Source organism: Phocoena sinus, chromosome 2, assembly GCF_008692025.1.
Source record: "Phocoena sinus isolate mPhoSin1 chromosome 2, mPhoSin1.pri, whole genome shotgun sequence".
Taxonomy (NCBI): domain Eukaryota; kingdom Metazoa; phylum Chordata; class Mammalia; order Artiodactyla; family Phocoenidae; genus Phocoena; species Phocoena sinus.
In genome coordinates, this window is record NC_045764.1 from 137,362,121 (window position 1) to 137,386,622 (window position 24,502).

At 45.6% G+C, this 24,502-nt stretch overlaps 1 protein-coding gene across 1 annotated transcript; it reads right to left on the bottom strand.

The window, feature by feature from the left end:
• Positions 1–222: 222 nt before the first annotated feature.
• Positions 223–6,338, bottom strand: SIX1 (SIX homeobox 1). The gene is made up of 2 exons (XM_032623055.1): positions 5,472–6,338; positions 223–3,405 (listed from the first exon to the last, which is right to left on the bottom strand). The coding sequence occupies exons 1-2, from the start codon at positions 6,029–6,031 to the stop codon at positions 3,111–3,113; spliced, it is 855 nt and encodes a 284-aa protein (XP_032478946.1). The 5' UTR covers positions 6,032–6,338; the 3' UTR covers positions 223–3,110.
• Positions 6,339–24,502: the final 18,164 nt, after the last annotated feature.

A 24,502-nucleotide genomic window follows, 5' to 3' on the forward strand; every position in this document is an offset into this window, starting at 1 on the left:
TCTTTCTCCCTGCCCGCAGCTCGTGGTGCTTTGGGGACTCTTGAGTCCCTACCTGCTAAGCCAAATTCAGGAACCGTCGGCCAAGCCCCTTGGCCTCCCGAGCATTTAAGGAAGCTTCGTTCTCAGCCAAGAGGTCAAGGCAAGCAGGCAGTGGGGACCCGAACAATCCTGTGTTCAGATCTAAAACGTAAAAAATTTAAAAATCGCCCTAATATGTTATTGTTTTCATTTTACTTGATGAAATTCTGAAAGGTTTCATCCTAAAAACTATTTATAAGCCGTCGTTCATTACTTTGGGCTCTCCTTATGAAATCTGTAAAGGACAAATCGAAAAGTGGCTTTTGATTCAGTTAAACTGTGAAGCCGAGAAGGTAAATTAGAGGTCCCTTAACAGCAGGTCCTTGAAGATTTCCTCGAGGAAAAAAAATATATGGTTAGTTCCCCCTAATGATTGCTCTAAAATGATTGCCAAGAAAACTCAAAGCAATATTCAGCTTTCTCGCTTCCTCCGGCTTGTCCCTGGTTTAGCCAGACTGAGAGGAGGATGGCGAGGGAGGCACATTGTGCAATTTCTTATTAAACACATCTGGAATTTGCGCACTCTGGATCGAATGCCAGGGATTTTACAAAGAGTTTATGACTGTGACAGAAAATTGTCCTTTTAACGAGTTTACAAGCAGTAATCACAGGGGCTTTTACAGGACCGGCCCACTCTGCTCCTTGCCAGATTTGCAGACATTTCCAAGATTCACCAACCAAGGGAGCAGGAACGGGGCCGGGGTGCCCAGGGAGACAGAACTTCCACGAGTCTGAAATTATACTAAACAGAGCTGGAAGAGTGGGGGGTTAGTCATCTGGGTAGGAAGAGAGGGCATGTAAGAAATTAAAGTAATTGGCCCTTCCTATTTTTCAGGGAGATTTCCGCGGTGTCCTTTGAAGCCTGTCAGGGTCATTGAAAGCTATCTTTGTGCAGGGTGTTTGTTTTGGGGAGTGAATGTGAAGAATGCGAGGAGATCCCCTGTGAGAGCCCCTCCTGCAGAGGGTGGCATTTCTCCGTGGCCCAAGACGTGGAGAATAAACACCCTAGTGACTTAAATAAACACCAACTTAATGATCCAAAACACTAACAAGGGAGATTGGGACCCTGAGCTCCCAATCCAAAGGATGGTCTCTGAGCGGCTGTGTGAACATCTGTCCATCACTGAGGGGAAAAATGACTTTATAAGTAAAAGTGACTACAGTTAAGTACAGTGACCCTTTCTCCCTGGAACTCAGTCACAGCCATTTAGCATTTAAAAAAAAACAAAAACGCATAATAAGAAGGCCTTAATCTCCCCATCTCCCACCCCCACTTCTAGATCAGGACAGGAAAGATAGGAAAGAGTAAGAAAGAAATGAATATATTAATGGTGACACAGATGGATAAAAATCAAAATTATGAAACTGTCATGTCAGAAAATAGACTTCCTCTGGGGAGTAATATTTTACAAAGCACAAGCAAGCCAATCCTGTTATCCTGAGTAGAATTTTAATAAATAATGCCATTTGTTTCACTAATTTTAAAAGCTAAATACAAAGATACATCATTTTTGCCCCAGGCAAAAATAATTTGGAGCCTACATGATTACTGAGATTTTTCTGGACACTATCAGGCAGCACCGCAAAGAACTCCTGTCCTGTTGGTCTGCTTTCTATTTGTACAGAGTAATTCACAATGTTGCTATCCTTGTACAAGTTCCCTTTTTTTTTCCCCCCAAGCAGATAAATTATTTTACTTTCACAGTCTTGTCATAAATTTGTTAATAATACAAAAGAGCTAACATACGAATGATGTGGAGAAGAGCTAGTGGTAAACAAAACTGCATCTCTAAATAATAAAAAAATAAATAAATACCCCAAAGCTAAATTCACTCTTTTTCTGTCATATAATTAACTCAGTCACCACTCTTGGTTCAGGGGATGGCCTTCAAAGTACCCTGCAATTCATAACCACCATTAAGTAAGAAAGCAAGAAAACTATTCGTTTAAAAAAGGGGGGGGGCCCAATGACAGCAATACACAACTCACCTTTCAGAAACAGAATCAGTACTCCTGGTGTTCTACTAAGTTTTAATTTAGACTGGTTTAGGTACAATAGAAAAGAAACCTGAAAACACATGCTGTTTTAGTAACAAATACCAGGTTGCTAGATTTGTTACCTATTTTTGCAAGCTAGAAACTAGGAACAGGAGAAACCCTTAACAGGAGTAGGCTACAGATAAGAAAGCTTCAAGGGCATGAGAAGTAATGGCATTCAGGAAAGTGTTTTTTCACACTGGTACATTTTTAAAGTTTGCCATAAAAAAACCCAAGAAAACAAACAACAACCAAAAACCCCCACTAAATTTGACAGAAGTATTTGTATTACTAATGGTCACTTCTATTTCTAACTGCCTCACATAGAGAGCATTAAGACATTTAGGCACTTGTTTTTTCCCCTAATACTGTTCTTTCATTTTAATCTACATAAAATTGTTTAACACTAAATATGAAAATGTAAACTTAATTTTCCCCATCAAAAAAAAGTTATAAGATCATATTTTTCCTATTCACCTTAAGAATGCAACCAGTTCCTCCCAGGCTGGAGGATCTTTTCACTATCTTGATCTCCTCTCTCTCTGTCTCTCTCTCTCATTTTCATTTCCTTTTCCTCTTCTCAAAACATTTTTCCATAAATAAATTAAAATGAAATAATTAAAATCCAGTTGATTTTGTAATTCCCATTCATTGAAAAAAAGAAAAAGAAAAAAGAAAGGCTACTGAAGCAGGAACACGGGTTGCCCAGAACCAAGACTGGGTGACTGGATATTTTTGTTTGTTTGGGTTGTTTTTTTTTTTCCTTTTCCCTGATCTCCACACTGGGAGGGGAAATAATGCAAAAGTGGAAAGAGTTGGAGAGAAGAGGGCACTGAGCTTGAGATTGCTGTTGGGTTTGAATTTTTAAAAAGATATTTGTGAAAGTCCACCATTCCTTTATGCGCAAAGAACCCCAGAAACAAGCTGCAAAAATGTTCCTGATTTCTATTTACAAGTGTCCCTAGTCGCTGCTTCGAGGCCCCAATCCCTCCCCCTTAGGACCCCAAGTCCACCAGACTGGAGGTGAGGGGGCCCAGCAGAGAGTCCTGGAGCTGATGCTGGTGGGCTTGCAGGCCGTGGGTGGGCTGAGAGGCGGTTAAACCTGGGAGAGAATAGTTTGAGCTCCTGGCGTGGCTCATATTGCCCTGCAGCAGAAGGACCGAGTTCTGGTCTGGACTTTGGGGAGGTGAGAATTCTTCTTCTGAGCTGGACATGAGCGGCTTGCCCCCTTCCAGAGGAGAGAGTTGATTCTGCTTGTTGGAGGAGGAGTTATTGTTTTCAGTGTTCTCCCTAAGAAATAGAGGACAACACCATATGGTTAAAAAAAAAAAAAAAAAGTAAGTTAAAAAAAAGTGTGAGATGGAGGGAGGGGAGCTGGAAGGAGGAAAGGGCCATTGTGCAATCAGTCATTGACCCAAATGGAGAAGCTCTGCCCTCTCACCCATCCCCAACGGTCCTAGGGGAAATGAAGAGGCAGAAGAGACTTGAGAAATGGGGAGCTACGGACAGAGCTCCTGGGGAGCCAGGTCCCTTCCTCTCCCAGATTATAGAAAGCCAGATCAGCAGGGCTTATTTGAAACATAAAAATTATTTTTAAATTTTTGTTCAACCAGTTATTTTTAAATACCTATCAACAAGTACCACATTTAGAAGTAATGAAATTTGAAAATCTTCCAACAAATGATTGTTGGTGATGAAGAAAATGATCGGGGGACGAACAGCACCCAATGAACAGATGTTTGGTGGTGAATCAAGTCAATTGTCCTGTTCCCATCTGAGGAAACGATTAACCGCCGAGTTTCCCTGCCCCTGCCCGGAGGTTGTGGTCTCAGAGACACAGGACAGGTCATGGGAAGTGGTGTCCAGAGCGGCCCAGTGACCTGAGTAAACACAGGGAGCGCAGCCAGTCTCTCCGATTTCATCAGGGAGTGGGCCCTCGGGCCTGGCTTAAAGGACGGCCTTTTTGAAACTAACATCTACCTGGAACTGTACTGTCCCTGTCTCCGTGTTACTCGCTCAGCCCGCAGTCCCTCACAGCCCTCTCTCAGACTCCCTGCGGGCATCCACACCCGCGCACCCATTCCCCACAGGGCAACTTCGCGACCCCGCACAGCCGGAGCCTGTGCGAAGAACCGGGGTCTCAGTCTGGGCGCTCGGTGCTGGTGAACTGCAGGGTCTTGTAGCCCTTGGCGCTTCTGCCTTCAGAGGGCTCGGCCGTCCTCCCCACCGCGGGGCCCGCCTGTCTCCCCAACTCTCTCCCCATCTTTCGCAGTCTCTCCCAGAGAGCCCATTTCAGCTATCCAGACTCTGCTTTCCCACCCAGAGGGGAACAAGGCGGCGACATCTTCGGCCCCCAGGCTCCGAAGCGAACAAAAGAAACCCAGCCGACTCGGGAGCTTAGGTTTCCCCCAAACTGCCCGGCTCCCCGAAGCGCTCTCCCCACCGCCTCAGCCGCCGCCGCCGCCTCCCACACGCTCTTCCGAATCTCGGTCGGAAACTCAACAGCAAACGAGTGGAGCCGGGCCAGGTGGCCGGGTGTGTTGGCGTGAGGAGGGCGGGGGCACAGACAGGTTAAAAAAATATTGCCTTCTGAGCTCTGGGGCGAGAGAAGTCTGCGACTGGAAACCCCTTCCTCACCCGGGGAGGGGGGCGGGGGGGCGGCGCGGACAGCGAGACTGACCAGCCTCGGCTCCCAGCCAGGCTCGAGGGAGCCGACGAGGAGCAATCTTTTCTGGGCTTGGGGCGCCAGGGAGTAAATGCAGCGCCAACTCTCCCAAAGCTCTTTTCTGTGGATTTCTTTTGAAAGACTCCTCCCTTTGTACAGCTAGTGCGGAATTAAGCGACCTCTCACCCAGAAGACTACCAGGACAGAGCGATTGAAGGACGGGGCGGAGTGATGGCTGAGAATAAGTTTCTGGCCAGCTCCACCCTCACCGGGAACAAGAGGAGAGAGGTTCGAGACCCTCAGGCCCCACCGAACTCCTCTCCTCGCGATACCAATCAACACTGCCCTTCTAAGCTGATCTAGAAACTCACTCTCCACCCGCCACTCCTCGCCCCAGCCAGCCAAGGAGGCATGAAAAACAAACCTAGCGCCAACATTTCCCAACACACATCCAAGGAAACCCACGCGCGGACGCTCAAATCAGATGAGCCCCCCCCCGCCCCACCCCTAGCAAGCGATCTCAGAGTTCACGAACTTTCGCCGCAGTGCCGCGGAAGCCTGGGCGCCGCCCGGCGGAGGGCTCCGGCCGGCTGGGTGGACACGGTGGCTGGTGCCTGCGGGGGCGGGAAGGGGCGGCGGGGACAGGAAGGCTTCCCGGGGTCGCCCGATCAGCGGGAATCACTCCGCGTACCTTTCCTTGGCCTCGGCGGCCCGGTCTCTTTGCCTCCGGTTCTTAAACCAGTTGCTGACTTGGGTGGTGGTGAGGCCGGTGGCCTCGGCCAGCTCCCGCTTCTCACGCGGCGAGGGGTAGGGGTTATGCGCGTACCACTCCCGCAGCACGCCCCGCGACTTCTCCTTGAAGCAGTAGCTGGTCTCTTCGCCGTCCCAGATGGTGCGCGGCAACGGGAATTTTCGGCGCACCCGATATTTGCCCACCGCGCCCAAGGGCCGGCCGCGCAACTTCTCGGCCTCCACGTAGTGCGCCTTCAGCCACAGTTGCTGCAGCTTGGGGTGGTTGTGAGGCGAGAACTGGTGGCTCTCCAGGATCTTGTAGAGCTCGCGGAAGTTGCCGCGGTGGAAGGCGACCACGGCCTTGGCCTTGAGCACGCTTTCGTTCTTGTGCAGGTGGTCGCAGGCGGGCAGCGACCACAGGAACCTGCCCAGACGCTCCAGGTTCCCGCCTTGCTGCAAAACCTCGCATACGCACGCCACTTGCTCCTGCGTGAAGCCGAACGATGGCAGCATCGACATGGCTGGGGCCTGCCGGGGCGCACTGCCCTGGCGCACGCGGCAGGGAGCAAAGCCGAAAAAGCAGGAGGAGGCAGCCGCAGAGAGGGGGGCGCGGCTGCTCCTAACCCCCTCCCTAGGCTTTGCGAAGGCTAAAAAGCGAGTCGAGACTTGGGGACGGGCGGCCGAGTTAGTGGAGGAGAAGTAGGACTCGCGCTGGACAAGGAGCGTCCGGCTCACTCCGCAGCTTTTCGGGCCTCGCTGGCTCCGGCCTCCCGCCGGGTGGATGCTGCTTGTTGCCGGGGAACTTGGTTTCTGTTCTCCCCGCAGCTGCCTTAAAGCGCGCAGCGTCCCCGGCGCGCTGATTGGTTGCGGGCGGCGCCTATCCGGGGCTGGCCAGCCCGCGCGCCGCCAGACCGGGCCGCGAGGCCGCGCCGCCCCGCGCGGGGAGGGCGAGGCTGTGCAGCGAGGGATAGGGAGTGGTGGGAGGAGGGGGACCGCGAGCGGTGGGAAGCGAGGGGGGGCTGGGGGGAGGGAGCGGTGCTTCTCGGGGACGGGGGTGGTGGGAGTGGGTGAGCGCGTCAGGACCTTGAAAAGTGAGCCCCCTCTGCAGTGTCACCTAAGGGCAGCCGCGCACATCTCTGCACAAATCAATGACTCCAGACCTGATTCGCCTCCTCTCCCTCCATACCCTGTCTCTGTCCCTTGCAGACTTGCCCTTTCCCGGTGAGCTCATATTTAATTACCTTAATGTTGGAATGAATAAGTAATGGATTGATGAATAGCTTATGGAACGCGATAAATAATACAAGAGCAGACCAGTGCTCCGGGCTGCAACCGCTGGAAGAATGGCTTCTCTCCCGGCTGGCTTCAGCTCCAGGAGCCAAGCCTAATTTCCTCCTCTCTTCCCTCCTGCCCCCACCTCCCTCCAAAAGGCACAGATACTCCCGGCTGTATAGCGCTTCCCTCATTCTCAAAAGGCCGCGACTATTTAGGACCACGCAAAGAGTTGTGTAGAGCATAGTTGCTGAGCAGATAGAGATGCCGAAGGTTCATTTATGATTTGGTATCTTAATGTTCTATGGTTTAAGTGGGCAGGCTTCTGGACTCGGTTTCCCCATTAGCGCGGTTGCATTTTCCAAGGCCACCTCTGCTACCGAGGAATGCCGAGAAGATTTACTTGCTATTAGCAAAAATGCTTTGGGAACCTCGCGCGAAAGGCGCTGGATGGGGTGTAAATTAAATAAAACTGTGTCCGGCTCCAATAGCCCTCTGGTTGTAACATAATCCTTGCCCTGTTCTGAGAGGGACACTGCCCTCAAAGCGAGAACGACAGCGGCTCCAAGAAGATTAAATAAAGAGGTGTGTGTGTGTGTGTGTGTGTGTGTGTGTGTGTGTGTGTGTGTGTAGATTGCAATGCTGGCCTATTTTACTGCCAGGGAATGAGAGATGTCTTGCAGTTTCAGTCCTATCATCTCTTATTTTGTGTATGTGTGGAGAATGCTTATTAAAACTACACAAACAAATGAAGCTGTAATTATCTTAAGCCTCATTTGCACACCTTGTTCCAAAGCAATTATTAAAAAGATTTTGAAAACAATTAGCGTCTCTAAACAAAGATAATCTATTGTCAGAGCTGAGACTGGCAGGAGATAAGAACAATGCGTGGAGATAAGGGGAGCCAAACGGTGGAAGGAGAGTGACTTTATGACTATACTTATCTCTGATTAGATAACTACAAAACAGAATTTTAAGTACACTTCAAAAATGCTTTTGATTTAAATGTCTCCTTTTGGTGAATGCAAGGAGCAAACTCTAGGTTCTCATCTTCTTTAAATATGTTTTGATTCCATCAGCAAGAGCCCAGCATCGCAGAACCATTTACATATTGAGACATAAGTGGGAGTGGAAGAAGGAGAAGCACGGTGTCTCTTTCCCCTTGTATTATTTATATGGTTTTAAAATAATGCACCCAGTCCAATGCACCCTGCAATGTACATCTTAAACTCATGAAGGGTTTCCACTCCCTAGCTGTCTCTCAGGAGGCTCCGAGTAGACATGAAGCTGCTTCTCCGCTGAACTCCCAAACAATGCTTTTTGCATCTTTGAAACCCTGCAGTATCCCATGCAATTAGACCTTGGAAATAGATGCTGATATTTCAATATGTTTGGGATTATTTTTAAGTGCATTTAATGGGTGCATATTATTTCAAAAGAGCCCCTACCACACTGTGTGCCCAATGACTTACTTTCTAAACTGGAAACCTGGCAAAGCTGAGCCCAAGCCCATGTGTCTGGTAATTTTCCCTGGCGGTCTTATTTTAGTGCTCATGATGTTTCAGATGAAGTCCTGAGGAGCTGCAGTGTCCTGCCAGAAGGAACGTCTCTGCTTGGAACAGTCCTTATTGACATGGCAGCTGTGTGAGGACTGGAACAGAGGCTTAAACTCGGCTCTAAAAAATCAGTTAATGCCCTAAAGTCTGGAGCGAGTGCACAGAATTACAATGTGTGTGTGTGTTAGAGGAATGTGGGGGGGGGGGCGGGAGTCTGTAAGTACAACCAAGTCTCTGAAAAGACAAACGGTAAATTGAGTATGGGGTGTACTTTATAATTAACAATTTTGTATAAGGAAATGAGGCACAGCTTGGACAAATAAGGGCAGGTATTGATTTACAGGGAGCAGAGAGATGACAATTAGACACCAATATGACCACCTTTTTTCCGGCTTCCTCCAGACCTCCCTGCCCACTTCTTTTCATCTCTCTTCAAAAGGAATCAAGACGCACTAGACGTTGGCGACAACTGGGAAGACGACCGTGTGGATGCCGCGATTGCGGGCACCGGGGTTGATGTGATGTGGTGCTCGTCCTTGGAGGCCGTGCCCGGGCCCGCCAGCCTTTCTCCTAGCGTTCAATCCAGTAGATCGCGTGACTAGAAAGGAAAAGTGCCTTTCGCTTTGTACCAACGAGCCTACCTGCTATTTCAATCCCTCGGTTAGGGGAACCAATCGTTATAAATGTTAATTATTGGCTCAGATATATAAGGTTTCCCAAAATGGAACCTTTCACTGAAAACCACTAAAAGAGGTAAAATGACATGAATTTACAAACCACATAAACCAAATGATCCATTTTAAATCGCACACAGAAAGGTTTGAGTTGTTCTAGTAACTTAAAACCTTTTGCTGTCAACGCAAATCACAAGAAAACAGAGATGCGGCGGAGATTTAAAGGCAACGAGCAACTCTAGCTGCTGCCCTCGCCGCTTCGCGGCTCCCGAGGGTAACGCGGCTGGAAAGGAGCTCCCAACACCAGGCTTCTGCTCTCCTGTGCCTCCCTCCGTACAGGTAACGGCCGGGTGCGCACAACTGGTCTATGGAAAGGTCAATGCAGAGGCACCAGTTGGTGCTGGGGTTTCTCGGTCAGGTTGACATAAGGCCTTGGTTCAAAAAGCTCTGGCTGGGACCCACTTGTTTCCCTTCTGGCTTGGAGCGAGATGCTTTGAGGCTCCCGGCCGGCTTTCTTGGAATTCCTTTGCCATTAAGAACGACAGCGGGGATTCTACTCTACCTAAAGATATTTGGAAGGGAAGGGCTTCGGGAGGTGTCTCTTCAATAAATTAGCGTCGTCGCTCTGGGGCAGTGAGAAGACTCCCCAAATCCTGGCTGAAGTGACAACGTCCATCTTTTTCCTCTACTTGGTCGGAAACTCCAGGTGCCCTCGACCCTCGGGATCCCGGGCTCCGATGGCGGCGCGGCACCCGAGCAGCCGCCCACCTGCCTCCTGGGGGATGCTGCTCCCCACGAGCTCTGAATAGGCCGAGGGCTCAGGCAGGGCGATGTGCGGACCCAAAGGAGAGAAACCCAAAACCAGTCCATTAGTAAATGAGTTTTGTGTTGTCAAGGTTCTTTCCCATCCACTTGCTGTTCTGAAAAATAGATCACGTTTCGTTATCTTTAGTGGGAATCTGCAACGTGACACCGGATCCGCGCGGCCCCCGCCTCTCTCTCCCTCCCTTCCTTCCAGCCTCGCTTGGCCGGGCCAAGGGGAGCCGGCCGGCCTCCTTGGCTTATTTCTGAACAATGAAGATTTGTCTGTTCCCTTAATATATTTATGTATGGAGGTAGGGAGGGAGTTTTCTCCTGGAAGCGGGAAACATGCGAGCAGAGCCTCCCGCTTCCTTGGTGCGAAAACGCAGCGGCAGCCCAAGACGCCGGGAGGCTGCCGCCCCCTGCCCACACCTGGACAAACAGAGCGGGCTGCGAGCCCAGCTTGCTGCGAAAAACCGTGCCGCCCCGCGCGGCTCCTGAAAATACAGTCTCCACATTGTTCCGGGGTCGGGGAAGGAAGAGAGAGGAGAGAGAAAGGCTGAGACACACCGCCGCGAGGGAACTCAGATTGGATGAGGACAGTGCTGGAGTGTGTGTGTTTGGAGAGGTTATCCTCTCCCTCTGTGTGTGTCCCCAGGTCTGGTCTCTCTCCGTGTCTCTTTCTACCTCATCCTCTCTTTTCAGTCTGAAAGAGGAAGCTCATTCATTCTGTGTGTGTGAACCTCTGATTCCTTCATTCTCTCTTTTATTCTCTCTTATCTCCATCTCACCCTCCGTCCCTTTCGTTCCCTCGCTGCCTCATTCTCATTCTTCTCCGCGTTTCTCTCTCTCTCTCTCTCTCTCTCTCTCTCTCTCTCTCTCTCTCTCTCTCGCCACACCCTCTCCTCTCTATCTGGATCCCTCTATTCTCTTTTTCTTTTTTCCTTCTCTCTCTTGTTCCTCTTCCTTCCTCACGACTATTGGCGCCTGCGCCTGCTTCCCCAGGACCAGGAGCTGTGAGGTCTCACAGAGCGTGCTGTGCTGATATCGGGCACCCAGGCAGTGAAGGGCGAGTAGACTCTGAAGTCTGAGCATGGGCGTCTGGCTCAGCTGGTGGGGACCCACCACACTGAGTGGTGGTGTGGTTAAAGAGGTGGGGGCACCCATGGAGGACTGAGGAAGGTGGGTTGGCCACCTGGGGGGAAGAGGGCAGATCTAAGCTGTGCTCTGCGAAGGCTCAGGCCCAGAGACTTGCCAACCGCCAGATTTGAGTCAGAAGACACCACACAACATTAGATAGATGCCAAGCACCTTTCTGGAAAGTGAAGGAGAGTGTTGTAAGAATCTGTTCTTAAGAACCTAAGACACTCTTGCCTCTTTTGCTTTATTAATATTACCTCAGGGCAAGAGTTCTTATCTTCCACTGAATTTCCAATCAACTTTTTTGTCAGCTAATGTACATCCTGTATACTGCATCTGTCTAAGCTAAGAAGAATTTCCTTTTGGGAGGTGAAAGCCTGCAGCTCCTCCTGTTCAGAGGAAAGTGCTAGTGATGGTAATGCAGGGTGACACTAAATAAACAGTTAGGGTGGACTGCAAAGATGGAGTTAATTATCCAGTGAGCTGCGTTTCAGCCCAGACCATCAGGGGCTGATTTGTTTTGGCTCATAGTCCGAGAAAGGAGACAAACCACTCTCTTCTCTACATCTCTTAGGGATCCTGATCGTTCCTGTCTCAAACAAAACAAAAAGCAAAAATCACTACCCAGTTATCACTGTTTCAATTAAAATTTGGTTTATTATTCCTCTGCAGACTCTGCGAGTTTGCCCCATAGCCCTTGAGAGAAGACCCAAAATGACTCAAAAATGCCCTCCCTAAGTCTTTTTGTAGGGACCCATTGGTAAGGAAAGTGAACATCCAGCATTCCTCCCCATCTCTTCACTTAGATTCTTAAAATAAGTTTATAAAAACACGTATTTATAAAAACTAGATGTTGGCCTGATTTTCACATTGATTTCCTCCCCCCCCCCAAAATAATCAGGCTTCGTGAAATTTTAGATTCAATTAGATTTATTGTTTGCGTGATTCACTATCTGGTTTCCTCAGGTAAGCCGGAACTTATATATAAATCCTAGTAACTTAAAACTTCTCCCTCCTCACTTTGCTCTTCCCTCCTTCCCTTCACCCACCTCCCCTCTCCGCCACATTCTGATATTAATAATCCCCGGCTGCCCCTCTTTCCGGGTCATTACGGTACTGCTGGTCTCTAATCAATCCTAATGCGATGGCAATTGGAGTCCCTGATGACTGCGGCTCGGGTTTCTTGTAATGGCTCTACCACATTTTCCTGGACCTCCTTCTTTAACCTGAGATGCCAGGGGGACGAGTCCCTTCTCGGCTGCTGATTACTTCAAGATGTGGGGGCTGGTTTGAGCAGAAGGGGAAAGAGACACGCGCACAGCGTGGCTACCACTACAGGCTGGGCGGCTGCGGCGAGCAAGGCGTCTGCCCGCCGGGAGCTGGCACCCCAACGCCTTTCGCTGCTCCCTCTTTTCTTTTCTCCCCATTTTCCAGGCCCAAACTCACCCTGGTGGACCGAGATGAAGATTCTTAGAGGTTTTCTGTGTTTGTTTGTTTGTTCCCTTGATGCGGAGACGCCTCGTGGTCTCTGGGCCTCTCCAGTTCTCCAGGGTTCCCACCCTACAGCGTCCGCCCGGGCTCCCGGGCCAGGCCTGCCCCTCGCTCAGGAGTGAACGCCTCTCCCCAGTCATCAGGGCCGGCTCCTCTTTCCTCATGGCTGTTTTCTCCCAGTGCCATTCTCCCTCTCCAATTTTAGTGTAGTTGTCCCGAAACTGGATTCTTCCTCATCTCTCCCTCTGACCCTTGACCTCTCTTCCCTTCCTTATCCCAGCAATGCCTGAAGCTCCCAACCTGTTCCTGACCCAAAGCCGAGGCCAGAAGCTTGGCCCTGTCTTGTCGGGATATGACCCCTTCTCTCCAGATCTCTGAAGGAGATCATCGCTCTGAATCCTTAACCTCTAGGGATAAAGGCCCAACACTTCTTTCTTGTTGGTGCCATTGGGAAAGAGAACCAAGAGTGGGTTCTTGCGCCGTACCTCCCTCTCCCTGGCCGAAATCTTCTCGCTCGCCTCCCTACCCTCGTACAGGCCCGGCAGAAAACCGATCACCACCTTCGCGGCATTTATATTCTTCCATTTCTCAGCCTAAAGCCATTTAGCGTAACCTGAGCCCAGGATAATTGCCACGTTTCTGCCGCGATACTTTTAAAAACAAGATAATGCTTCTGAATTGCGGAAGAAAGTGCTGTGGACAAATTGGGCGCTGAGCTGCCGAGACGGTTCGCTTTGTTAGGGGCAGCCGGTGGTTTGTGACTCAATTAGTGCATTTCTGGGAGCCGCCTGCGCTCTGCAGCCGGGTGAGCTTGAGGCGAACTCCGCCTGCGGCTCCCGAGCGCCGGGAACGGTTAGGAGGGGAAGGGGAGCACTTCAGGCCTCTATGTCGGTGCAAATCCACGCCATGGAAAATGTTTTTTCATTCCCATACGAGAACATTGTTTGGGTTCTAAAGAATCCAGGTTTTCGTGGACATAAGCTTGACTGCCTCTGCTCCCGAATGGGCCACGCGGCATTTGTCTGAAGCAGCAGTCCTCTGAGCTGTGGAGAATTAAATAAGGGGTGGAGGGTGCCCACTCTCGCATGCCCCTCCGCGCGTCTCGCCCACCCGTCTGGGCTTGGATTTTGCAACCATTTCCAACATCGTTGCTGTACTTGGCGCAGCACTGCTGAAAGCCCGCAGGGTGAGGCTTCCAGGCAGCCGGCGGGCCGCGAGGGGAGCTTTTAGGGCTTGGAGCAAGGCTGTAGGAGTTTTCCTTACCTCTACTCAAGTTCACCCGCCACCCCCACCCGTCACCCTGCTTGCAGGCCCGCGTCAACATCTCGCCGGAGCATTCTGGGGTCCCCGGTAAGCTGCTCTGCCAGGTGTGCGCCGGCGCGGGGGAGAGGTCGCCGCGCAGCGTACTCGAGGCCCCGCCCGCCGGCCCGCTGTACCCAGCCTGCGAGAGCCGGGCGAACCCACGCCCCGCCACCCGCGCCAGGAACCCCTCCCCGGGGCCGCGCTCGAGTTCTCGGGTGCCGCGTCTGCGCCGGGGACGGCTCCGCCCAGTTCTACAGCCAGAGGTTGGGCGCTCGGGCCGAGCCGGCCCAGTGGCCCAGACTTGAGAAGGCTTCGGAGCCAGCCATTCTCTCGGGTTGTTCCCCTGGGTGGTTCTGGGGGCCGAGAGGCGTAGGGGCGTAAGGAAGGAGGGGACAGGGCTGAGGAGGGCGGGGGCGAGAAGGAGGCGAGGGGAGGTCAGCAAAGCTGGGAGGGGGTGCAGGCCGGCGGCGGGCACGGTGGGAGGAGAGAGAGGGCGCTGTCTTCCTGGCAAAGGATGCCTGGCCGGTAGGAACCGAAACAAAACAAAAAAAGAAAGAAAAGAACGGAAAAGAAAATCTGCCCAGCCGAGCCCCGGGGGTGAGGGACGCGCGGCGGGGAGGGGCAAGGGTGGCATAGCGGATTCTCAGCCCACAGCCTGGCAACAGCTCCTCCAGCTGCGGCCTTAGTAGCGCCGCGTTGCCCCAAGCGGAACTCGCAGGAAGGGAGTCTTCTTTGGCCCTAAAGAGCCCCCCACAGTTGCCTTCCTTCAGAGCCATCCCTCCCTCGCTTTCTCCTTTGGAAAACTGGAGGCGTCGTGGTAAGGTCTGCGACGCTTCACTGGCGATTGCGCTGCCCCGATGTGCCCAAGGCGAGCAAGGGATAGAGGAGAATCTGGATCTCCTTTGCCCGAGCGGAGCCCACTTTTCGTTTTCCAGAGTCCTGCGGAAGGAAACCGCAACGGCAACCAATCCTTCCCATCGAAGCGCCGCAGCAAGTGGCCTCACCTGGTTTGGCTGCGCCTTGCCCAGGAACAAGGAAGAGGTAGAATAACCTCTTATTTACTGTTATCGACTGGCCCGGTTGCACACTCGGAGACCAAAGGGTCCCGAGGACAATTGCTATCAACCGTTCCCCACCCAAACCCACAAATCTAAAAACTGAATTTATATTAATTCAGGAGAAACTCCTCTATCATTTGCAAAGGATAATGTGTTCTTGTCTCTCCATGCTCATTATAAACAAGTCAAAGCAAAACAAAAGGATCTCATGTTTTGAAAGGTCCCTCTGTATTAATGAACGTAATTAAAGGCCCTCCAGGTTTGCTCATAGATACTAGAACCGATCATCCGTCGGAGAGTCCCAAGTTCCAGTCCCCATGTGAATTTCCTGGGGAGTCGTGACTCTTCCATAGGCCTTCCAGTAGAATCCAGGTGTCCCTGTAGTTCTGCCTTTAGCAAGAGAGCTATTTCCTAGGAGTAACTGGGTGGGCTGCAATCCGCCTGCCTCTCTTCACATTGAGAGACGCTTCTCTTGTGGGAACGTCTGTTTCTATTCATCCGATTTTCTAATTTCTTTGATCAGCCTAAATATTTTCTTGGCAAGCGGAAATTGACCATGCCATGAATATAACAACCTGCTTGGAAAGAAGCTATTTTGTTTCGAAGCAGCAAGGAGGAAAAAGGCGGGGGTGGGGGGAGCAGAGAGCTGGCTGGTAGGAATGCCTGTAACAGATTCCTGTTAAGTACGTCTTTTTCAGTCTCTGAGGCAGCTTTGTGAAAGCTGCCTTTCCCCCTAATATAGTTTCTTCCCTTTCTCTCCTCCCCTCGGATAAACACACACCTGGTCTCCTAAAAGTCTTTGATACTCTTTATAAAAAAAAAGTAGAACTTCAATTGACGCCTCTGGAGAATTTCCCTTTAAAACATAGATGAAAGGCAAGGTTAATACAATGTTCTCTTAATCCCTTTGCCTTGTGAGTCAAAATAAATATTTTCTTCTGCATGTGATTGTACATCCTGCCATTTGGCTGTGGCTATAAGGAAATCGACCGGTAATAAAAGTGTTTTGAGGCTGTGTATTAAATGCAGTTCTCCTGAAATCAAGGGGTGAGGGGAGGGAGGAGCCTTACTTCACAGGCAAGAGTTGGTGGGTTTCTGAAAAAGCTGCAAGAAAAGGACCTTTCACCTCTCATTAGTGATGCCATCAGTGCTCGGGCAGAGTGGGGCTGAGGTCATGTTACATATGGCACACAGTCTGCTCAGCACTTGAAACGTCAGCTTTGAAATTTTAGAGAGGGGAAAGGTCATCTTTAATAAGCTAAAGTCTGGGCCTCCCATTGCCCTCTTTGCAAACTGGGTGGGTGTCCATATGCTTCAAGCCTGCATAAGTTTTTTTTTTTAATTTGCAGTTTTAAGCTGAGTTTTTTTCACATCTTCATTTAAGCTGTAATGTTTTCAGCTGTTAATACACCAAAAGGCCTTTCATTTTTACAGCAACTTTGTCATCTTTCCTTTTCTTTTCATGCAATCATAAAACCGTCTGTTCTGAGTGATAGCTTTTTAGAACTCAACTTCCCAGGAGAAATGAAGTGTATCTGTCCATCTGCATACATGGATCCAGACATGTGGGCTCTAGGGTTACGCTTCTGAGTGGGTAATTTAGACTTCACTTTTGTATACTACATAATTTACTGAACCTTCAAAACATTAAAACTTCCATATTATGTAAAAGCTCTAGTTTCTGAAAACTTGCTGGTACTACGAAAATTTTTCATGCCATTTACTGAAATTTCACATTTTATTTTTACCATGTGGGGGAAACTCTCAAATCAGAATATGCTGATTCTTCTATAAGGTTTAAAGTTAAGGCTGACAGATGCTATAATGGTAGATATAGCACTGAAAAAAAAGTGCTAATATCTCACTTCCTTGTTCAAAAAATATTAGGAACATTTGTGAATGTTTAAACCTCAAATTTGTTCAAGAAGTGATGTCAGTCAAACCCAAGCCACTGAACTATCCCCAGATCTCTTTGTCACTGTCAATATGGATATAAATATTTTTCTTTCACGTCACTCTGCAAGGAACTTCTCAATAGTAATTTGTCATTTATTCAGTTCCAGAAACTTTTTTACCTTCTGGACCTACTATCCAAGAAGAGCAGCCTCAGCACACCATTTCATGTATTCCTCACTTTTTAAAAAAAAATTTTATTTATTTATTTTTGGCTGCATTGGGTCTTCATTGCTGTGCGCAGGCTTTCTCTAGTTGTGGTGTGCGTGCTTCTCATTGCAGTGTCTTCTCTTTGCAGAGCACGGGCTCTAGGTGCATAGGCTTCAGTAGTTGTGGCACACGGGCTCAGTAGTTGTGGCTCGCAGGCTGTAGAGTGCAGGCTCAGTAGTTGTGGCGCACGGGCCCAGTTGCTCCACGGCATATGGGATCTTCCCAGACCAGGGATCAAACCCAGGTCCCCTGCATTGGCAGGCGGATTCTTAACCACTCTGCCACCAGGGAAGTCCCTCACTTTTCTTTATGTCTGCCAACCCATTTTATCTGTTTATATATCCCAGATTTTGGTGGTGTTTTTTTTTTTTTCAGCTTTTTTCTGCTACATAAAAGTGATATATTTTGTACTTATAAGATAAACTTTATTAAATAAGACAACAAAGTGTGATCAGCTTCAACCAGTAGACTCAATGATTTTTTTTTTTTTTTTTTTTTTTTTTTTTTTGTGCTACGCGGGCCTCTCACTGTTGTGGCCTCTCCCGTTGCGGAGCACAGGCTCCAGACGCGCAGGCCCAGCGGCCATGGCTCACGGGCCCAGCCGCTACGCGGCATGTGGGATCTTTCCCGACCAGGGCACGAACCCGTGTCTCTTGCATCGGCAGGCGGACTCGCAACCACTGTGCCACCAGTGAAGCCCCTCAATGATCTTTTAAAATTCCTTCTCCTACTTTGCAAATTGAAAACGCTGAAACAATCTTCAAATACCCTCTTGAGCCAACTAGGCGTTCCTGGTTACTAAGGAGTTTAATGATTGTGATATGCAGATATGTGTTGCTTTTGCTTTGTCTCTAGTTAGATTTTTCAAAAATCCTTAATTTTGGATGAGCAAAAATTTAAAAGAGCAGTTTGCATGATAACTGAAACTATAGATGGGTAGAATAATTTCACAACCAAGAGTGACATCAAGTAAATAATTTATTTCTAATCACTTTCCTACACTAGCGTTTACTGCTAATAAGCTAGTAGACCTTGTGATACTTTAGCTAACCCAAAGCATTTGAGGCTTTGAGGACCCAAATTGTTTAAGTTCAATCGATCTAGTCATTAGTAAGTCAAGATAAAGATGCACACTGTAGTCTCAGGGAGTGCACATGTGTTTGGGAGAGAGGTATTGTTGCTTTTTTTGTTTTTGACTAAATTTTAAAGCTCCCAAAAATACTCCAGGAAAATTTAAGGGCAGATTGTGTTACTCCAGTAAGCCTAAAAAACAAAAAGTGAAATATTTCAAGAGGCAGATTCATCACTGACAGGTCAATAACTCATTAAAGGCCCATAAAAGGAATACTAATAATTTACACTTTTTATAGGATCCTTCACTCAGAAACCTTTAACATTTTACAAGCCTGATCTCATTCATCTTCTCAGAACTTTCTCAACTTCTCAGTATTATTCTTATTGCAAAGAGAGATTATTCCTATTACAAAAATATGGCAGAGAGGTTGTACAATTTGCACACGGAATTATAATTCAGAGGCAGTTTGGGGATAAGAACTATGACTCCCAATAAAATAAATAAGCAATAAGGATATATTATACAGCACAGAGAAATATAGTCATTATTTTGTAATAACTTTGAATGGAGTATAATTTATAAAAATATTGAATCACTATATTTTACACCTGAAACTAATATAATATTGTAAATCAACTACACTTCAATTTAAAAAAGAACTTTGAATCCCAGATCCTTTCCAATTTATCTAAAAAGCAATTTTCCATAAAGAGATCAGATTCAAATGATTCTGATTTAGTGAGTCCTTGTAAAATTTTATCCTCCTTAAGTTAGATTCTATAATTCAGGTTCAAGATTTGTGAGAAATTTCATAAATGTCTTTAAATCACTAAGAAAAAGAAAATGTAACATGAAGTGGCACAGTCCACACAGGTCTGGTAGTTCTTCCATCCTGTCTAGAAATAAGCCATAGTCTTGGTGCAAATGTCATGTGGGAGGAGACATACAGATTACAGAACTCTGAGGTAATTACTACAGCTTAACTGTTCCACAGAGAAGCTATTAAGTGTTCATAAACAGGGTTACAATAGAATACATATTCTATGACAAGATTTGGCCTGTATTTTCAATGCTTACAATTCTTTCTTTGGTTTAGTTAGGAGAAGAAATACTAGGAATTCCAGAAAATTAAGGATTTGGCTTGTCTTAAGGGCAGTGTTATCACGAAGTTTGGTGGGCATGCAAATGACGTGAGGCACTTGTAAAAATACCGTGGCCCAACCCCCCAGAATTTTTGATTCCCTAGGTTTAAAGTGGGATCCTGGAATCTGCATTTTAACACGCACCTCAAGTAATTTTAATGCAACTGGTTAGTGGGCTCTCCTTTGAGAGTAAACAATCACTCTGTGTAGGAACGTAAAAAAGGGATGTCCTATCAGTAGGAATAAAATTTAAACTCCAAATTTTGACCTAACCAGAAATTTATTTTGTATGATTTTTAAAAATATATTTATTTATTTGGCTGCACCGGGTTTTAGTTGCAGCATGTGGAATCTTTAGTTGCGGCATGCAGGACCTTTTAGTTGTGGCATGCAGGCTCTTAGTTGTGGCATGTGGGATCTAGTTCCCTGACCAGGGATCGAACTCAGGCCCCCTGCATTGGGAGCACGGAGTCTCAACCACTGGACTACCAGGGAAGTCTCTACTTTGTATGATTTGGAAAGAGAATTTTTAGATTAGGTTTTTTACTTGGGGGGTGGGATCTTTGGGTTTCTGAAGGATTTTGTAGGAATTAAAATGTTTCTAACTAATAACTAGATAAGAAATAGGAAATAGTTTGTCCTCTTCCAGTGTTTGCTTCTGCTGAATGCATTAGCAGGGAAGTGACATCAGACAAGGAGAATGAGACAAGAAAGAAAAATCTCTGAAGACAATCCAAGCACCAGCCACAAAAATTAAATAAATCTCATTGGCCAAAGAACAGTATTGCCTCCTGAGTACCACCTTAGAAACCAAAAGGTTTTTTAAACATTTCTCAATGTGCATGACACCTTTAGAATAGTGTAACCCAATTGAGCCCCTCTCCCCAAAGATTTGCAAGAAATGGAGATGTTCTGGAGCATTGCCACAATATAATAAAAGGAATGGAAAATAAAATCTAAGAGGAAGTTAAAAGTGTTGTCTACACTGCAAATAATGGTCATTTGTTGCTTAAAAAGGTATACAAAGGGTTTTTACAATAAAGAACACAATCACATAAATCACAGCTTCTTGCTTATGAGAGGGAGATTAAATACCCAAGATGGTTAATAATCACAGCTTATTATTTTCTCCCTTTGGAAACATAGTCACCAGACTCTTTGCTGTTGGGAAAGGCCAAGAAGTCACTGGATAAACCTGCCACACTAAGTAGAATCCCTCCAAAAACATTCTTGATGGACGACCCTCACCTCTGCTTAAACACTTGAGTATTGGAGAACTCACTACATCACATCTGTTTTGCATGTTTCAAGACTCAACAAAACAAGAAAGATATGCATGGTGGTAACAAAGTCACATGGAATCCATGATCCATATGAGAGAAACATGGAGAGGATCTTCCAATTACTTGTTGGTAAAGTAGAAAGTTAGAGTAAACTGTACTAGCTAAACTGCTTTCTCAAATTTCCATTTTAGGCATTTCTACTGTTTGCCCACTGCCTAGTAGGCTGCTGGAGTTCACTATAGGAAAAGTAAATATTGTCATTTCAAATAAAGAACTGTTTATTATATAACAGAACAGAGGCTGCCTTCTATTTTTGAGACTCTGCTAAGTTAATTGGGGACAGTAGCCAAAGCAGCTGCCCAGGAGATGGTGTTTTCCAACAGCTACAGTCCTTAAAGCTAAGCTGGGTTCATGTTTGTCTACAAAGTGGCAAGCACATTGTTCTTTTCATTGAATGTTCTTTGGCTTCTATTGGGGTTGAGTAAATGGGGGCACCATTTGTACTATTTTACCAGCCCATTTGACTCCTGCAGTGAGGGCAAACCATAAGGCAAGACAGATCAAAGCCAGACCTGATGGCCTGCTACCATTAATGGGATTCAGCCCAGACTCTTCTCAATGAAAGGGCAACTGTTGACTTAATCCCTATTTCCATTAAATCAGGGGTTCCAAAAATTTGGTAGGTTTGGGACTGGACTCAGTATTTTTAATAACTTCTCCACATCCATTTTGATGGAGATTTGTCTGCTGCCCACATTTTGAAACACTGGTTTAAATATATGATAGAGAAAAGAAATCTGGACTGAGTAGCGATTTAAGAAAAACAAAGTTTTGGTTAATAAAAGAATGTTTTTCAGGAATAATACTTTGCACTTCTACAATGCTTTCTACTTTTCAAAGGGCTTCTTTTGTTTGCCCCTTACTTGTAAGATGGATAAGAAGCAGCAATATTAACTCCATTTTATAAATAAACTGAGATAAAGAATGTAGAAGTGACTGGATATGTGGTAGAATGGAGGCTAGGAGCCCGGGCTTTCCCATCTTTGTTTATCCAGTTCATAGTCTCATTTCTATTAGGTCAAAACATATAGTTGTACCTCAAGCTTTTTCATAGCTATAAGATATTTCGTGGATTTTTTTTCATGGATTTAAAAAAACTTATTTAACTATTCCCTTATTGATGGACATATCTTTTTTCCAACTTTTTTCTTTTATAAGTAATGATTCTGTGAATCTTTACACATATCTTTGAGTACTTGTGTGAATATTTCATTAGGGTATACTGCAAAAGTGAAATTGCTGAGTCAAAGGGTATATATATTAAAATTTTCATGTATATTGCCAAATTGTCCTTCAAATGTGTACCATTTTACCCTCCCCTTGACAGTATACAATAGGCTAACTTTCCCCAAGTGTCTATCTATACTCTTCAGTCTTTGCCAATCTGATTGCAAAAGTGTGGCTAATTAAAATTTTTTCATTTTATTTTTTTTAACTGTTATTTTAAATAAATTTATTTATTTATTATTTATTTATTTATTTATTTTTGGCTGCGTTGGGTCTTCGTTGCTGCATGTGAGCTTTCCGTAGTTGCAGCGAGCGGGGGTTACTCTTCATTGTGGTGCTCAGGCTTCTCTTGGCGGTGGCTTCTCTTGCTGCAGAGCATGGGCTCTAGGCACATACATGGGCTTCAGTAGTTGCAGCTCGCAGGCTCTAGAGCGCAGGCTCAGTAGTTGTGGTGCATGGGCTTAGTTGCTCTGCAGCATGTGGGATCTTCCTGGACCAGGGCTCGAACCTGTGTCCCCTGCATTGGCAGACAGATTCTTAACCACTGTGCCACCAGGGAAGCCCTTCATTTTATAATTATTAAAATTTAGCATCTTTTAAATTATGTCTGGAAAAGATATAATGAAATAGGAAAGTGTACAAATTACAGCCCAATAACTTTTTACATTTGTATACATCTGATTAACTATCATCCAGATCAAGATATAAAACATTTCCATCACCTCAGAAAGTTGCCTCTTGCCACTTCACCCGCCCACCCCAGGGGTAACCACTCTTCTGACTTCTATCAAAATCAACTCATTTAAAAAAAAAAAAAATCAACTCATTTGACCTGTTCTTGAATTTAATATAAATGAAATCAAACAATTTTATGATATCTTCCTTTGCTCAACGTATCTGTGGGATTCATCTATGTTGTTGTGTGGGCTAGTAGTCCATTTTTCAAATTATTGTTTTGTATTCCATTATATGAATACACAATAGATTAGTAATCCATCCTCCTGCTGATGGACCTTTAAGTTGTTTCTAGTTTTTGACTATAATGAAGAAAGCTGCTATGAACATTACTACACATGTCCTTTATTGGGCATATATTCTCATTTCTCTTGGTCGTATACCTGAAGTACAATTGCTGAGTCAGGGACTAGAAGTAAATTTAGCTTTAAAAGATACTGCTTAATTGTGTTCTAAAGTTAAACTCCCACCAGCAATTGTAGGAGAGTCCCAACTGCTCCATATCTTTCCCAATACTTGGTTTTTTTAGTCTTTCAAATTTTAGACTTTCTGGTAGATGTATAATAGTATCTTGTGGTTTTAATTTGCATCCCTCTCATGAATAATTACATTGACCATCTTCTCATATACTTATTGGCTATTGGATAATCTCTTTTGTGTGATACTTGTTCAAGCCTTTTGCCCATTCTTTAAATTGTTTGTGCTTTTTTGTCTTATTTGTATGAGTTCTTTATACCTTCTGGATATAACCCTTTTGTCAGATAGATAGATAGACATATAGATAATGAAAATATTATCCTAGTATGTGACCTGCCTCTTCATTCTCATACTAAAGTTCTCATACTGAACAAAAGTTCTTAATTTCAATTAAGTCCAATTATGTTTTTATTCTTTTATGGTTACTGTCTTTTGTAACCTATTTAAGAAATCTTTGTCTATCCAAGGTGATGAAGATGTTCTATGTTTTCTTCTAGAAATTTGATATTTTAATTAGACATTTATACTTATGAGCTATCTTTAATTAATTTTTATATGTGGTATAAGGTAGGAGCCAAGTTTGAGGTTTTCTTCCCATATGGATATACAACAGTTCTAGCCTCATATGTTGAAAAAGCCATGCTTTCTTTCACAGAATTGAATTTGTACCTCAGAGGGAAAATATTCAATATTGCACCATCAGATATGTAAGCTGTGATGTTTTGGTTTGGGGCTTATTTGTAGATAGTTTTTCTTATATTAATAAAATTCCATTCTATTTTAATATGCTGAGCATCTTTTTCCTGAGTGGGTCTTCTTTTTTTTAATCAAATCCATTTTCTGTATTTATTGAGATAATTATATGTTTTTTTCTTTTTTTCTATCAATGTGAAGAATTATATTGATTATTTTAGAATGTTAAATGAAACTTGCATTCCTGGGATGAACCATACTTGGTCATTATGAAATTTTTTTTTTTACATCTCTATTAAATTTACTAATGTTTTATTTAGAATTTTTTACTCCACATGCAGAAAGGATTTTGGTTTTGGCATCAGATTTATGTTAGCCTCATAAAACAAGTAGTTAAGTGTTCCTCTTTTCTCTAATCCCTGAAAGGGTTTGAGAGAGATTATTATTTCTCCTTGAATATTTGGAAAAATTTACCTTGAAAGTCACGTAGACCTGGATGATATTTATGGAATTTTATCCATGAATTCCATTTCTTTAACATATGTCAGAGTATTAGTATTTTTATATTTTTATATCAGTTTTGGTAAATTGTATTTTTTCCAAGAATTTGTCTATGTTGTCAAGTTTATTGGCAAAAAGTTGTCATCATGTTCTCTTAATATCAGTAGAATGTGTAGTGACATCATATTTTGAAACTCCTGATATTGGTCATTTGTGTCTTCTCTCTCTTCTATTGATTATTTTTTCCAGGAGATTATAGATATTATTACTCTATTTAAAGAATAGATTTTCATCTGTGATGATTTCTTTATTGTATATATACTTTTTATTTCACTGATTG

What these genes read in the sequence shown, in the direction of transcription:
- SIX1 (XM_032623055.1), bottom strand. Translation starts at nt 6,031, where the DNA reads ATGTCGATGCTGCCATCGTTCGGCTTCACGCAGGAGCAAGTGGCGTGC. An exon ending in GCCGCCGAGGCCAAGGAAAG is followed by an intron (nt 3,406 to 5,471) that starts GTACGCGGAGTG and finishes TCTATTTCTTAG; the next exon opens with GGAGAACACTGAAAACAATA.